The sequence below is a fragment of the Cherax quadricarinatus genome, chromosome 56 (genome assembly GCF_038502225.1).
Source record: "Cherax quadricarinatus isolate ZL_2023a chromosome 56, ASM3850222v1, whole genome shotgun sequence".
Taxonomy (NCBI): domain Eukaryota; kingdom Metazoa; phylum Arthropoda; class Malacostraca; order Decapoda; family Parastacidae; genus Cherax; species Cherax quadricarinatus.
Window position 1 is genome coordinate 27,159,067 of NC_091347.1, and position 15,487 is coordinate 27,174,553.

Genomic DNA, 15,487 nt, shown 5'->3' on the forward strand with positions numbered 1-15,487 from the left:
AGAGTTTTTTGACTATCACTCACTACTTTGTGATCGTCAATATGGCTTCAGGAAAGGTTACTCTGCTGCTGATCTGTTGTTAAACCTCTCCACTAAGTGGCACCAGTCACTGGATGAATCCAAAGTCAGCTGTGTGGTAGCACTGGACATTGCTGGCGCTTTCGACCGGGTGTGGCACCAGGGCCTCTTAGCAAAACTTCAAGCACTGGGAATTGCAGGCTCTACGCTATGTCTCCTCAGTGACTACCTTCATGGTAGATCTATAAGTGTAGTTCTCAATGGAACGGAATCAGCAAGACATCCTATTGGGGCAAGTGTTCCACAAGGAAGCGTGCTGGGACCATTGTTATGGAATGTCTACTTCAACGACCTTCTTCATCTCATCCCAGAATCACATGCATATGCAGACGACTGTACACTGACATTCACTTATCCAAGAGAAGAAATGCCAGCTGCTCTAAGCTACATCAATCACCAGCTGAGAGCTATATCAGCTTGGGTAAATAGATGGCAAGTAACATTTGCACCTGAGAAAACGCAAATGATGATCGTCTCTAGGCACCATAATGGTAATGCTGGTGCAGTAGTAAGGATGAATGGGAGGGTATTGGCACCTGGAGAAGAAGTTGATATCCTTGGGGTGAAATTTGACTCCAAACTAACCATGAAGAACCATGTTGTAAATCTTGCAAACAAGGCAGCCCGGAAGCTTACAGCACTTCGCCGTATCTCGCATCTGCTTGACAGTAGGGGTTGCAAGATTCTGTATGAGGCACAAGTACGCTCACACCTTGAGTATGCCCCCCCCCCCTCTCATCTGCGACTGCTTGACAGAGTAGAGAACAGAGCAAGACGTCTCGTCTCTCGCCTGGACTCATCCTGGATAGATCTGCCACTTCGGTGGCAAAATCTAAAAATCTAATCTACACATGTATCGCTATGTATGATAATCTATGTAACTGTATTTATGTATACCTGAATAAACTTACTTATCATGCCTAGGCATTTCGGGCTTTTATGCACAGAGAATGAGGTATCTGGCTCTACTGGTGTTTAGGCGTGGGGTCCACCTGACCTAAGGACTTCTATTGGCCATGGTGGAGCGTAGATATCTTGCTCTACCCCTGCCGCCCTGAGCATCATTGACGAATATTCCCTATTTTCCATCCCTGGGATGTTTGTCCTAAATACGGTGCTCGGGACAATTGGTCGGGGCCTAGTGAATCAAACTCTTATATACACGAATATGAAAGCCTGTTTTTGTTGACGTAACTGAGACTTTTGAAAGTGTGTATCTACAGGTAAGTAGGTTACATCTGACCTAATTTGGATTTTAATATTTCCGTTTCCGGAGGAAACTTTGTTTCCTATATAATTCTTGGCCCTATTTGGGCAACATATTCTTGGATTCCGGGGAAGTAGGGCTAATGGATACAAGTCACTCTGTCTGACTTTTTGGGTTATTCTAAGTTCTCTACACATATGCTGCTATGTATGATAATCTATGTAACTGTATTTGTGTATACCTGAATAAACTTACTAGTAAGTAAGTAAGTAAGCAAGCAAGCAAGCAAGCAAGCAAAGTGAAGTGGAAGTGGAGTGGTGGTGGGTGGGGTGTGGGTGGTAGTAAGTGTGAAGTGGGTAAGTTAGGTAAGTAAGTAAGGTAAGGTAAGTAAGGTGGGTGGGTGGGTGGGTGGTAAGGTAAGTTGAAGTGGGTAAGTGAAGGTAAGTCAAGTGGGTGGGTAAGTGAGTAAGTGCGTAAGTGGGCGTGAAGTGGGCGTGCGGGTAAGTGAAGTGCGAGTGGCAAGTGGGTGAAGTGTAAGTGGTGGAGTAAGTGAGTGTAAGTGGTGTGGTAGTGTATATATAAGTAAGTAAGTGAATAGACGGTGGTTTGGTGGCCTTTACAAGGGTGGTGCCATCTGTGTTGTGCTGCTCAGCTGACCATTTGGTCCATTTAACATTTCTGATAAATTTAAATCCGGGATTGCAATGCATTACAGGTGCAGTAGTCCTTTAAATAGTTCCTGTTCAGCATTATATTTACTTTTCTAATCTGTGAAGAAATATATCTTTTTAAGGTGTAGAACATACGTGATCCAGTTTAGTAGCATTATGCAATTGCTGCAGTGCCACCGTTTCCTCGTATCAGACCAAATTGTCTGCCATTCCACAATGGGTGTATAATCCCTATGGGTTTAGCTCTTCCACGTGAACAAAATGCTAAATTAGGCACCAATGAAAGTGAACATTTAATGAGTTTCGCGAGTTTTTATACTTCTGAGCCCGGCTTTTCCGGTGCTTGCCTGGTCAACCAGGCTGTTACTGCTGGCGGCTGTCTGGCCCACATAATGCTGTACACTTTACCCAGCACATTCAACAGGTTTATTTGCGTACTTTAGGTCTATCATTACTTTGTAGGCGAAAGAAATTAAGCATGCACTGGCAAACCTTAGGTACCTTACCATCATTCATATATATTTAACAAGTACACTACCTACCTAGGTAATCTCAAGGACTCCAATGGAAATTAATCACTTTGACTTTCTTGGGTTATCTTAGGTAATCTACACTGTATTTATGTGGCTGTATAACCTTTGTGGTTTAGCGCTTCTTTTTGATTATAATAATAATGTACGTATTTATGTGTACCTATACCTGAATAAACTTGCTTACCTGCTCTTACTACCTCACTCTTAATACCATTCTACCCATTATCCCATGGGAGAGAAAGGGGAGAGGAGAGTGAGAAGAGAGGTGGGGAAGGAGAGAGGAGGGAGATGTATTTAAGTAAGGAAGTGAGTTTTTATTCAGGTACAGGTGCATATATATACTTACATAAATCATCATACATAGCAGCATATGTGTAGATTACCTTCAAAGAAATAAGTATACTATTGACCCTTTTATTGATTTGCATAAGGCTTTTGATATGATTGATCATAATATTCTTTGTAACCTTAATCAGTATGGACTCAGAGGGCACACATACATTATTACATTTATTGGGGTCATTCAGCACCTGGTGGAATAGGAAGCAATCAGGTTAGATCCAAGGAAGAGGTGGGTAGGGACAATTCCTTGAATCAAAATCCTCTTACCAATATCCAGGAAGTTCCCTGGTAAGAGGCTCATATACCACAATTGCCATTATTGACCACTGGTGCTCCAATTCATGTTAGTCCATTAAAGTGAGGGTTTTCTGGGAAGGTTATTTTGTTATGAATCGGTAGAGTATTTTCACGGTTTCAATATAGTGCTGTAGTAGTATGGTTTTTAATGTTCACTTTTTCTTGGCTTATAAGTTTATAGTCTCTTTTTTTAATTATGTATTCATTTTTTTAATTTTGAATAAAAAAAGTTTAAACCTGTTGAAAGTTTAATTTTTTTTTTGAATTACAGAGGAATGCTGGTGGCTCAGAGGTTTGTGTGTGGTGCATATCCCATGCGTTTTTTAGCCACAGTTGCCCAAGAAGCATCAGCGAAAACAATTGAAGGCCCATTGTCTGTATATGATAATTTTATTGCTGAAAGAAAGCTGCTATATGATCAACATCAAAAAGAAATTGTAAATGAGCTTCAGCGATGTTATGACGAGGTACTGTAAATTCTTGAGGTTTATCATGATAGAATGCCATCTTCAGTATAAGTTTTGAGCTAAAAAACTAGTAGCAAGTTTCTGATTATTGTAAAAATAGATTATATTGTCATTTAAGTCTGGTGAGGATTAATATTATGATCTTTGAGAGGAAATTGAAATACTGCCAAAATCCCACATAACAGACCTCAACATTTTTTTTGTGACAAGTCATTTTCAGTATTTATAAGTAGACACATTAATTTTTTTAAATTCTTTGGGATGCTCAACTTTTTGAAATTTTATTTTCATTAACATAATATTTACTTAATGGTCACTATATCTAATAATTGAGGTATATAGCTTATAAAGGCTCTTGAGTTTAATGCTTTCCTCTGAATATATGGTAAGTTCATTACATGAAGTATAAGCTGCTTCTTCTAAGAGAACAATTAATAAAATTCTTTGTATTTCTTAACCTCTTTGCTAGTGAATTATCTTACTGGAGTGAATGCTAATATGAAATTGCTTCATAAAATGTTTCACTGGCAGTCAGGCTTAACTCTTTGAATAATCTCTGAAAAATCTAAATTAGTCCCCACAAATCTGGACTTTTTGGGGCTGAAGCCTTCCAGAACTACTAGACTTTTTTTTTTTTTTTTTAACTCTGAAGTCTTAATTAAACCACATTTTTATGTAAGTACAGCTTGAAAATAAAGTCATCTAGCCAGTTTTCTGTATGAAGGCCTTTGTTCCCAAATTACATATTGTAGAGTAAACCTGATGAATTAGACAAATGGTATGAAATCTACATTGGCAGAGGTTGCAGCAACAGGAGGTACTGGGTTGTAGTCATGTTCTAGTCTCACTTAATGAGTTTGTGTACAACTTTTTGCTACAAAATGCTTAGTAAACTAGTTGGTTGATATTTTCCAAGTGATCCCTGCCCATTTATTAGCCTTATAAAATACAAGTAAATTTTCCCTTACTTTCAAAGTACAGTACAAAGCTTTGCAGAATGGGTGAGATTCGAACCCATGGAAAGCAAGTCATAAAACTAGCAGGTCAGTGCGTTAACCACTGTACCACGCTGGCATGAATTGTTTACAATCATGTTGTTATGATTTCATAAGTTTATATCTTCCAACAGCATATGCATATACAAAAACTGTAAATTTATCCTTGAAGTTCTCTTGATATTATGTGGTACTTTTTTCTTCTACCCCCTGAAAAATTACATGGTTCATTCCCCCTCATTGTCGCAGTAAATTTGTTCAGGACTTATTTCTTCCTCCACTACATTTGTAAATTTAGTCTCATAATAATCTGCAGCCACAGAGAAGATACCTACTGTCATCATTTAAATGTTATTTCATTGCCTTGATATATGTAACTAGCCTTTAGAGAAATCATACTTTATAGTACAGTACATTAATTTTCAAATTATCATGGAATATTTCTTTTTTTTTTTTGTCCAGAAATAGGAGTGCCTACATTCTTTCAGTGGTTAAATCACTCATACAAGAATAACCAAAAGCTGCAAATTTTGCATCATTCAGAAATCTATGGTTATATTGTCTTGACTGTCTCATTTCAAAATAAAATTAATGGAGTTTATCACAGTTTCTTGGTATTATGAAATATGGAATAACCAATATTATACTTATGGCATAATCCTTCAACTGATTCACCAATACTGCATCTAATTTCTTCAGCATTTCATCTTTATAATAGTGAGTGGAATGTGTTTTCACTTTGATCTACTGCTTTTCCATAATGCGGGTAAAATTTTGCGGGAAGCTAGAAAACTAAATTACATTGCCCACACACAAAGTCTTAATGTCAGCATGTGAATAATGGCTACCAAGAAGCAAACAGTGCACAGATGCCTGAGTGGTGAGTCGTGGAAACATTCCTGAATTTCAGGGGTTTTCATGGACTACTGGTTCCTGAGGATCTGGCTTAAACTTTATGAGCAAATGAAGATCCTGGAATGTTCAAGTTTAGATTTGTGATGTTCTACTGTACTATCTTTAGCAATGCAGCTGTTAAATGCAAGAACAAGTCATCAAAATTAAAATGGAGTAAAACAATGAGGTATGGTAGTCACATGCGGAGGCCAGATACCAGTGCATTGCATACTAGCACCAGTCACTAGCATTAGCACTTTTCCACCTCTGCTCTCACTACTTGCACTGTATTCATTGTCTCAGGTGTTTGATAAACTTAGTCTTGTAAATATCCTCAGAGCTTATACTGCTTTTACTGAGGAAAATATTTTTACTGGAGTCATAAGTCATTGTCATCACTGCTTATTTCTCAGATTCATAGGGTATAGGGGGTACCTGCAAGGAAGGGGAGGAAACTGTAATAGAAAATGGTTAAAAGCATTTGCAGTGACACTTTGCTGTGCATATTTCTACAATTAGTACTATGAATCTCAAAAAACTTGTACCATCACACACAGCCAAAACTTTCACACCAGTATTTCAGCTGAAATAATGGCATCTTATGCTGCATATTAGATACAGTTAAATGCATTTTCGGTCATGCCCTCCTAATAGTTGCTTCCGCCTAGTCCTCTTCATTGCCACTTGTGTGTTTTCCAGAGCATATCATGTTATTTTGAACATCGGCTCATATCTTCCCAAATACTTATCATTTTCTTTCTCCTGTTTTCAAACTATTTGTTATACTGTAATAAGTACGCTAAGAGAAAACTCAAAAAATAAATAAAGGCCTTAAGACTTCTCAATGTCCTCCCTTCATATACTTTACAAGAGTAATTACCAAAAGACCCTTCATTCTCTCAAAGAGGGAACTTTACAAATTCCTTGAGTCAATTCCAAACAAGTTGAGCTGTAGTGCCTACATTGGACTGTGTGCTGCTAGCACAAACGGCTTTTTGGGCAGGTTTAGCACTTAATTTTGATCAGGCTATCAACCAAGAAGCCTGGTCTGGGACTGTGCTACCTGCGGCAGTGACCTTCTTCCCAAAATCAACCTCCACTCTACTACTTTCCTATAATCAGTATCATAATTACCTTATCTGTATATTCTCCAAAGTAAACAGGCTCCTTGGATTATCCAACTTTGTTATGCAATTACATTTTTATGTTTATGCCAGAGTGTGTGCAACCTTGCATGAGGGTTTGAACTATCTTAACTTGGAGCCTTCTAAGTCACATTATTTCCTTTTTTGTTATTTATAGCTAGGCCTTGTTATTGCACCATGCATTCACCTTCACATACACATTTCAGATACCACCCTGCAAAATTGAGCTTTTAGTAAATCACACAGCTCAGGTACTTGCAGTAAACAGATTTCAGTATTTACCAATTGACATTGAACTTCATACCTACAATTTAATTTTCTCCTTGTTATCATCAGTTTACACTTTTCATCCACTATATATTGCTAAATGTTGCTAGAGTTTAGTAGTCTCAGAATGTAATAATAATCTCTCTACTGCAGTTAATTTAAATTCTCTCCCCCACTACATTTTCTTTTTTACAGCTGTGTTCTATCATACACAACAATGAAACTTACAACTTTCCCAGGTGCAGCATGTCCACTTTGTGTTGAGTACTTCCCCGTGAATAAAATAATAATATAACTTTGTTAAAAATATTATTTCATTAGTTAACTATACAGTATGCTGGGCAGTTATTAGTGGAGAAAGCTGAATACTGTAGTGGTTTAGCCACCTGCCAGCAGTCAGCTTCATGTTGAAACTTTAAACCTGTGTTATAATTTCTTTAGAATTGCTTGTTTGCATAACAAAAGATTATTTAACAAAGACTTGCACTATTTGTAAATTTAAGTACAGTTAATTGGCATTTGAAGCAGGTACACAATGATAATGAAGTGAAAAGTCCTTCATGTCAACACCTAGCTTCTTACAGGTTTTGACATATACACCACCACCTCCACCAAATGCATTGCAGAAGTTTCTGGGTTGGCAGAGAGATGTGAATCCTCCTAGGGGTGTATATATATGGGGGACTGTTGGAACTGGCAAGACTAGGATGATGGATCTCATGTTTGAATGTCTCCCAGGCAACAGGAAAAGAAGGGTATGTATATTTATTTTTCTTTTCATTAATCACAATTTTAAGCAGATTAGTACAGTGTACCCCCGACATTCGATGGCATCGACATTCAATAAATCCGACATTCGATGCATTTTAACGCAAAAAATTCGCCTCGACATTCGATCGAAAACCCACTATTCAATACGATTCGTACGAGACGTGTCCACGTGTGGCCTGAACTGCCCCGTGTGTGCCAGTGTTTACAAGCCAGCCAGTGTGCGCGCATCTAAGGATACATTCGGTTCATTCCATATTATCCATATTATCACTGTTTTTGGTGCTTGTTTCTGCAAAATAAGTCACCATGGGCCCCAAGAAAGCTTCTAGTGCCAACCCTGTGGTAAAAAGGGTGAGAATTAGTATGGAAATTAAGAAAGATTTTGAAGGGTTTGGGGCTAACCCTGAGAAGCCTATGCCAGTTGTGGAATCCATTGTGCCTACTTCAAAGATTAAGGAAATGTGTGCAAAGTGGGTTGAACTGCAAACCTTTATGGATGAAAATCACCCTAACACAGCTATTGCAAGCCGTACTGGTGACTATTACAATGACAATGTTGTGGCCCATTTTAGACAAATCTTAAAGGAACGGGAGGTACAGAGCTCTATGGACAGATATGTTGTGCGACAGAAGTCCAGTGACTCTCAAGCTGGTCCTAGTGGCATTAAAAGAAGAAGGGAAGTAACCACAGAAAAAGACTTGATACCTCAAGTTCTAATGGAAGGGGATTCCCCTTCTAAACACTAACACCATCCGCACTCTCCCCTCCTCCCATCCCATCAGTCATCACCAGATCTTCATTAAAGGTAAGTGTCAATTATTCTATTGTTATTAATCTATTGTTATTGTTGTTATTGTAATTATTCTATTGCATTAAACTTAATATTTCATGTGGTAAAATTTTTTTTTTGTACTTTTGGGTGTCTTGCACAGATTAATTTGATTTCCATTATTTCTTTTTATTATTTTATTATCACACCGGCCGATTCCCACCAAGGCAGGGTGGCCCGAAAAAGAAAAACTTTCACCATCATTCACTCCATCACTGTCTTGCCAGAAGGGTGCTTTACACTACAGTTTTTAAACTGCAACATTAACACCCCTCCTTCAGAGTGCAGGCACTGTACTTCCCATCTCCAGGACTCAAGTCCGGCCTGCCGGTTTCCCTGAATCCCTTCATAAATGTTACTTTGCTCACACTCCAACAGCACGTCAAGTATTAAAAACCATTTGTCTCCATTCACTCCTATCAAACACGCTCACGCATGCCTGCTGGAAGTCCAAGCCCCTCGCACACAAAACCTCCTTTACCCCCTCCCTCCAACCCTTCCTAGGCCGACCCCTACCCCGCCTTCCTTCCACTACAGACTGATACACTCTTGAAGTCATTCTGTTTCGCTCCATTCTCTCTACATGTCCGAACCACCTCAACAACCCTTCCTCAGCCCTCTGGACAACAGTTTTGGTAATCCCGCACCTCCTCCTAACTTCCAAACTACGAATTCTCTGCATTATATTCACACCACACATTGCCCTCAGACATGACATCTCCACTGCCTCCAGCCTTCTCCTCGCTGCAACATTCATCACCCACGCTTCACACCCATATAAGAGCGTTGGTAAAACTATACTCTCATACATTCCCCTCTTTGCCTCCAAGGACAAAGTTCTTTGTCTCCACAGACTCCTAAGTGCACCACTCACTCTTTTTCCCTCATCAATTCTATGATTCACCTCATCTTTCATAGACCCATCCGCTGACACGTCCACTCCCAAATATCTGAATACGTTCACCTCCTCCATACTCTCTCCCTCCAATCTGATATTCAATCTTTCATCACCTAATCTTTTTGTTATCCTCATAACCTTACTCTTTCCTGTATTCACCTTTAATTTTCTTCTTTTGCACACCCTACCAAATTCATCCACCAATCTCTGCAACTTCTCTTCAGAATCTCCCAAGAGCACAGTGTCATCAGCAAAGAGCAGCTGTGACAACTCCCACTTTGTGTGTGATTCTTTATCTTTTAACTCCACGCCTCTTGCCAAGACCCTCGCATTTACTTCTCTTACAACCCCATCTATAAATATATTAAACAACCACGGTGACATCACACATCCTTGTCTAAGGCCTACTTTTACTGGGAAAAAATTCCCCTCTTTCCTACATACTCTAACTTGAGCCTCACTATCCTCGTAAAAACTCTTTACTGCTTTCAGTAACCTACCTCCTACACCATACACTTGCAACATCTGCCACATTGCCCCCCTATCCACCCTGTCATACGCCTTTTCCAAATCCATAAATGCCACAAAGACCTCTTTAGCCTTATCTAAATACTGTTCACTTATATGTTTCACTGTAAACACCTGGTCCACACACCCCCTACCTTTCCTAAAGCCTCCTTGTTCATCTGCTATCCTATTCTCCGTCTTACTCTTAATTCTTTCAATTATAACTCTACCATACACTTTACCAGGTACACTCAACAGACTTATCCCCCTATAATTTTTGCACTCTCTTTTATCCCCTTTGCCTTTATACAAAGGAACTATGCATGCTCTCTGCCAATCCCTAGGTACCTTACCCTCTTCCATACATTTATTAAATAATTGCACCAACCACTCCAAAACTATATCCCCACCTGCTTTTAACATTTCTATCTTTATCCCATCAATCCCGGCTGCCTTACCCCCTTTCATTTTACCTACTGCCTCACGAACTTCCCCCACACTCACAACTGACTCTTCCTCACTCCTACAAGATGTTATTCCTCCTTGCCCTATACACGAAATCACAGCTTCCCTATCTTCATCAACATTTAACAATTCCTCAAAATATTCCTTCCATCTTCCCAATACCTCTAACTCTCCATTTAATAACTCTCCTCTCCTATTTTTAACTGACAAATCCATTTGTTCTCTAGGCTTTCTTAACTTGTTAATCTCACTCCAAAACTTTTTCTTATTTTCAACAAAATTTGTTGATAACATCTCACCCACTCTCTCATTTGCTCTCTTTTTACATTGCTTCACCACTCTCTTAACTTCTCTCTTTTTCTCCATATACTCTTCCCTCCTTGCATCACTTCTACTTTGTAAAAACTTCTCATATGCTAACTTTTTCTCCCTTACTACTCTCTTTACATCATCATTCCACCAATCGCTCCTCTTCCCTCCTGCACCCACTTTCCTGTAACCACAAACTTCTGCTGAACACTCTAACACTACATTTTTAAACCTACCCCATACCTCTTCGACCCCATTGCCTTTTTCTCCCTTACTACTCTCTTTACATCATCATTCCACCAATCGCTCCTCTTCCCTCCTGCACCCACTTTCCTGTAACCACAAACTTCTGCTGAACACTCTAACACTACATTTTTAAACCTACCCCATACCTCTTCGACCCCATTGCCTATGCTCTCATTAGCCCATCTATCCTCCAATAGCTGTTTATATCTTACCCTAACTGCCTCCTCTTTTAGTTTATAAACCTTTACCTCTCTCTTCCCTGATGCTTCTATTCTCCTTGTATCCCATCTACCTTTTACTCTCAGTGTAGCTACAACTAGAAAGTGATCTGATATATCTGTGGCCCCTCTATAAACATGTACATCCTGAAGTCTACTCAACAGTCTTTTATCTACCAATACATAATCCAACAAACTACTGTCATTTCGCCCTACATCATATCGTGTATACTTATTTATCCTCTTTTTCTTAAAATATGTATTACCTATAACTAAACCCCTTTCTATACAAAGTTCAATCAAAGGGCTCCCATTATCATTTACACCTGGCACCCCAAACTTACCTACCACACCCTCTCTAAAAGTTTCTCCTACTTTAGCATTCAAGTCCCCTACCACAATTACTCTCTCACTTGGTTCAAAGGCTCCTATACATTCACTTAACATCTCCCAAAATCTCTCTCTCTCCTCTGCATTCCTCTCTTCTCCAGGTGCATACACGCTTATTATGACCCACTTCTCGCATCCAACCTTTACTTTAATCCACATAATTCTTGAATTTACACATTCATATTCTCTTTTCTCCTTCCATAACTGATCATTTAACATTACTGCTACCCCTTCCTTTGCTCTAACTCTCTCAGATACTCCAGATTTAATCCCATTTATTTCCCCCCACTGAAACTCTCCTACCCCCTTCAGCTTTGTTTCGCTTAGGGCCAGGACATCCAACTTCTTTTCATTCATAACATCAGCAATCATCTGTTTCTTGTCATCCGCACTACATCCACGCACATTTAAGCAACCCAGTTTTATAAAGTTTTTCTTCTTCTCTTTTTTAGTAATTGTATACAGGAGAAGGGGTTACTAGCCCATTGCTCCCGGCATTTTAGTCGCCTCATACGACACGCATGGCTTACGGAGGAAAGATTCTTTTCCACTTCCCCATGGACAATAGAAGAAATAAAAAGAACAAGAGCTATTTAGAAAAAGGAGAAAAACCTAGATGTATGTATATATATATATATGCATGTGCGTGTCTATGAAGTGTGACCAAAGTGTAAGTAGGAGTAGCAAGATATCCCTGTTATCTTAGCGTGTTTATGAGACAGAAAAAGAAACCAGCAATCCTACCATCATGCAAAACAGTTACAGGTTTTTGTTTCACAGTCATCTGGCAGGACGGTAGTACTTCCCTGGGTGGTTGCTGTCTACCAACCACAGAAAAAGACTTGATACCTCAAGTTCTAATGGAAGGGGATTCCCCTTCTAAACACTAACACCATCCGCACTCTCCCCTCCTCCCATCCCATCAGTCATCACCAGATCTTCATTAAAGGTAAGTGTCAATTATTCTATTGTTATTAATCTATTGTTATTGTTGTTATTGTAATTATTCTATTGCATTAAACTTAATATTTCATGTGGTAAAATTTTTTTTTTGTACTTTTGGGTGTCTTGCACAGATTAATTTGATTTCCATTATTTCTTATGGGGAAAATTAATTCGACTTTCGATATTTTCGACATTCGATGAGCTCTCAGGACTGGATTAATATCGAATGTCGGGGGTCCACTGTATATAATATTACCCATTTTTATTCACCTGTACGGTATAACCATCCTTACGTACATCCACATGTAATATCTATAGGTTCATTGGAACATAACAGTATTTATGTTCTTTTATATGTACTGTATTTATATGTATTTGGATCTTGTAGCCTATCTCAAAGGTGGGATTCAGTTTATACTTGAGAAATTATTCTTCAAATGGGCTGTGGAGCAGGGCCACAACGTCCTCATGGGCGTCCTGCTCTTTTACAGGCTGTAATGGCTCAGTCGGTAAAGGTGTTGCTGTTGTGGGCAGCGGGACAGCACTTACCCGTGGGTTCAAGCTCCACATGAGGTTAGTGATTGTTTTCCCAAACAAATAAGTGGCATAATTATTTTTCATGTTGATGGGCACCCACTGCTAGGATAATTTTGTGAATGTATGTTACATATGTTTTGTAAATTTTGTTGCTCTACATGGGGATATTAGACGTAGAAGTCTTTAAGTGGGAACTGCATTTGTTTCTCTAGAATGTGCTATATCAGCTAGGTTGTGAGTACTATGTGAGCCTGCAGGCTGCAAGTAGCAATAGCTTGATGACAGGCTGGGTTGTGAAAATATAAAAACCTATTAAAACAAGTGCAGTATGGGTGAAATCCATGTGTGCTATTATATGAAATTTAACCTCAGAATTTGTGAAGGCTAAGTTTCTGGAGGTCAGTGACAAATGATACAAAATTTTGTACATATTTCTGGATTATTGAAATTGTCCTGTATTATATTTTAGATGTACAATGCCTTAAAAATTTAAAGAAAATTTTATGGCTGGTTTGACTCTTCCATTTTTTTAAATTCTCATCTAATCTAATTGATACTGACATTCATAAGAAAGAATGAGTAGATAAAAAACATATCTGGGCATGGGAAATGCAATAAATGCAACTTGATTGAAATCCTGTAGTTAGTTTTCATTTCTTATAGGTAGTAGGTTGGTAGACAGCAACCGCCCAGGGAGGTACTACCGTCCTGCCAAGTGAGTGTAAAACGAAAGCCTGTAATTGTTTTACATGATGGTAGGATTGCTGGTGTCCTTTTTTCTGTTTCATAAACATGCAAGATTTCAGGTATGTCTTGCTACTTCTACTTACACTTAGGTCACACTGCATATACATGTACAAGCATATATATACATACCCCTCTGGGTTTTCTTCTATTTTCTTTCTAGTTCTTGTTCTTGTCTATTTCCTATTATCTCCATGGGGAAGTGGATCAGAATTCTTCCTCCGTAAGCCATGCGTGTTGTAAGAGGCAAATAAAATGCCAGGAGCAAGGGGCTAGTAACCCCTTCTCGTGTATATATTACTAAATGTAAAAGGAGAAACTTTCATTTTTCCTTTTGGGCTACCCCGCCTCGGTGGGATACGACCGGTGTGTTGAAAGAAAGAAAGAAAAGTTTTAATTTCTGGAATCATGAACCAAACCCCAAAATATGAGCATTGCAAGAATAATCAAAGCTGTCAGTGAGGTGCCCTTGCACTGTATAATTGAATTTTGAGAATTGTAAAGCTTGTGAATTTTTGGATTCAACTGTATAATATTTTTTGGTACAGTACCTCATTTTTCATTACCTACTTGCATTTCATTCTGTTCCTACAGTTAGATAAAATTTTAGAACTACAGTACTCTACTTTCGTTTAACACTGGTCATCTCCCACTGAGGCAAGGTGACCTAAAAAGAGGAAGCACTTTCATCATCACTCATTCAGTCACTGTCTTGGCAGCAGCTTGCCCACATCAGTTCCAATGACCCTCCAAACTGCAACATTCTTACCCCTCCTTCAGAATGCAAGCACTGCTTCCCACCTCCAGGACTCAAGTTTGGCTATTGAGTTTCCTTGATGCCTCTCATAAGTTTTACCTTGTTCACACTGACATAATGTTGAATTGTGAAATCCACTTGTCTCCACTGTATGTGTAATCTTAAAATATGCTAGCTAAATACAAACCCACTTGAAACTAAATTTCTTTTACTAAATGCAGTACAGTATAATACAGTAAATAGATTTGTGATTATTCTAATTAAATTTAAACTGAAATAAATACTCAGTATGATAATGCTGAAATCTCAGGTTAATATGGTCATGTATTGTATTTAGTAATTATAATGAATGAAAGACTATCAGTTTCTGCCTGAGAAGGGAAACTATATCTGCTATAGCCCTGCTTTTCTAAACATTGATAAGGTCATGAAGAAACCCAAATATGTAGCATTGTACTGAGATCCAGTATTACTATGTTGGCCTCAGACACCAGAACATTGCTGTATCTAGATACAATAATTACAGTGGGGTATGCTATAACAAATCTAATTGGTTCTAGAACCTCGTCCATTATAGCATTCATTCTGGGGAGATCCGTTCCAGGCCCCCAAATACAACTACTTAACAATGAAAAATATAATATAAAATTGTAAAAAAGTGCATAAATGTGCATTTAAACTCCTGAAATAAAGAATATTAATACGTACAGCATGCAGCATGCAGGACAGGAGGCAGAGGAGGAGAGAATTACTGAGAAGAGGTAAAAGGAGAGGAGTCATCCTTCCTAATCCTCTTTGGTGACTCTCTTACAGGCAGTTCATCTGTAGGATCTTTTTGAATGATGTAGATGCGTATTCATTATATAAACCATTTGTTATAACATAACCCACTGTACTTAATTTTTGGTAGGAATATGCTAAATTCATATGCACAGGGGAGTGCATTAGAAAGATTTCATAGGTTTCTGTATACT

The 15,487-nt window shown here is 38.6% G+C and overlaps 1 protein-coding gene across 4 annotated transcripts in view; it reads left to right on the forward strand.

Moving 5' to 3' along the window:
- The first annotated feature begins 1,894 nt into the window (after positions 1-1,894).
- LOC128700705 (putative ATPase N2B) overlaps positions 1,895-15,487 on the forward strand; it is a 38,523-nt gene continuing 24,930 nt past the window's right edge. For 2 of the 4 annotated variants that reach the window (XM_053794035.2, XM_053794034.2), the window contains exons 1-3: positions 2,167-2,380; positions 3,400-3,595; positions 7,481-7,651. In XM_053794035.2, the coding sequence (XP_053650010.1) occupies positions 2,190-2,380; positions 3,400-3,595; positions 7,481-7,651 (558 nt within the window). In that variant the 5' untranslated portion in view covers positions 2,167-2,189. The other 2 variants (XM_053794036.2, XM_053794037.2) reach the window with 2 other exon arrangements.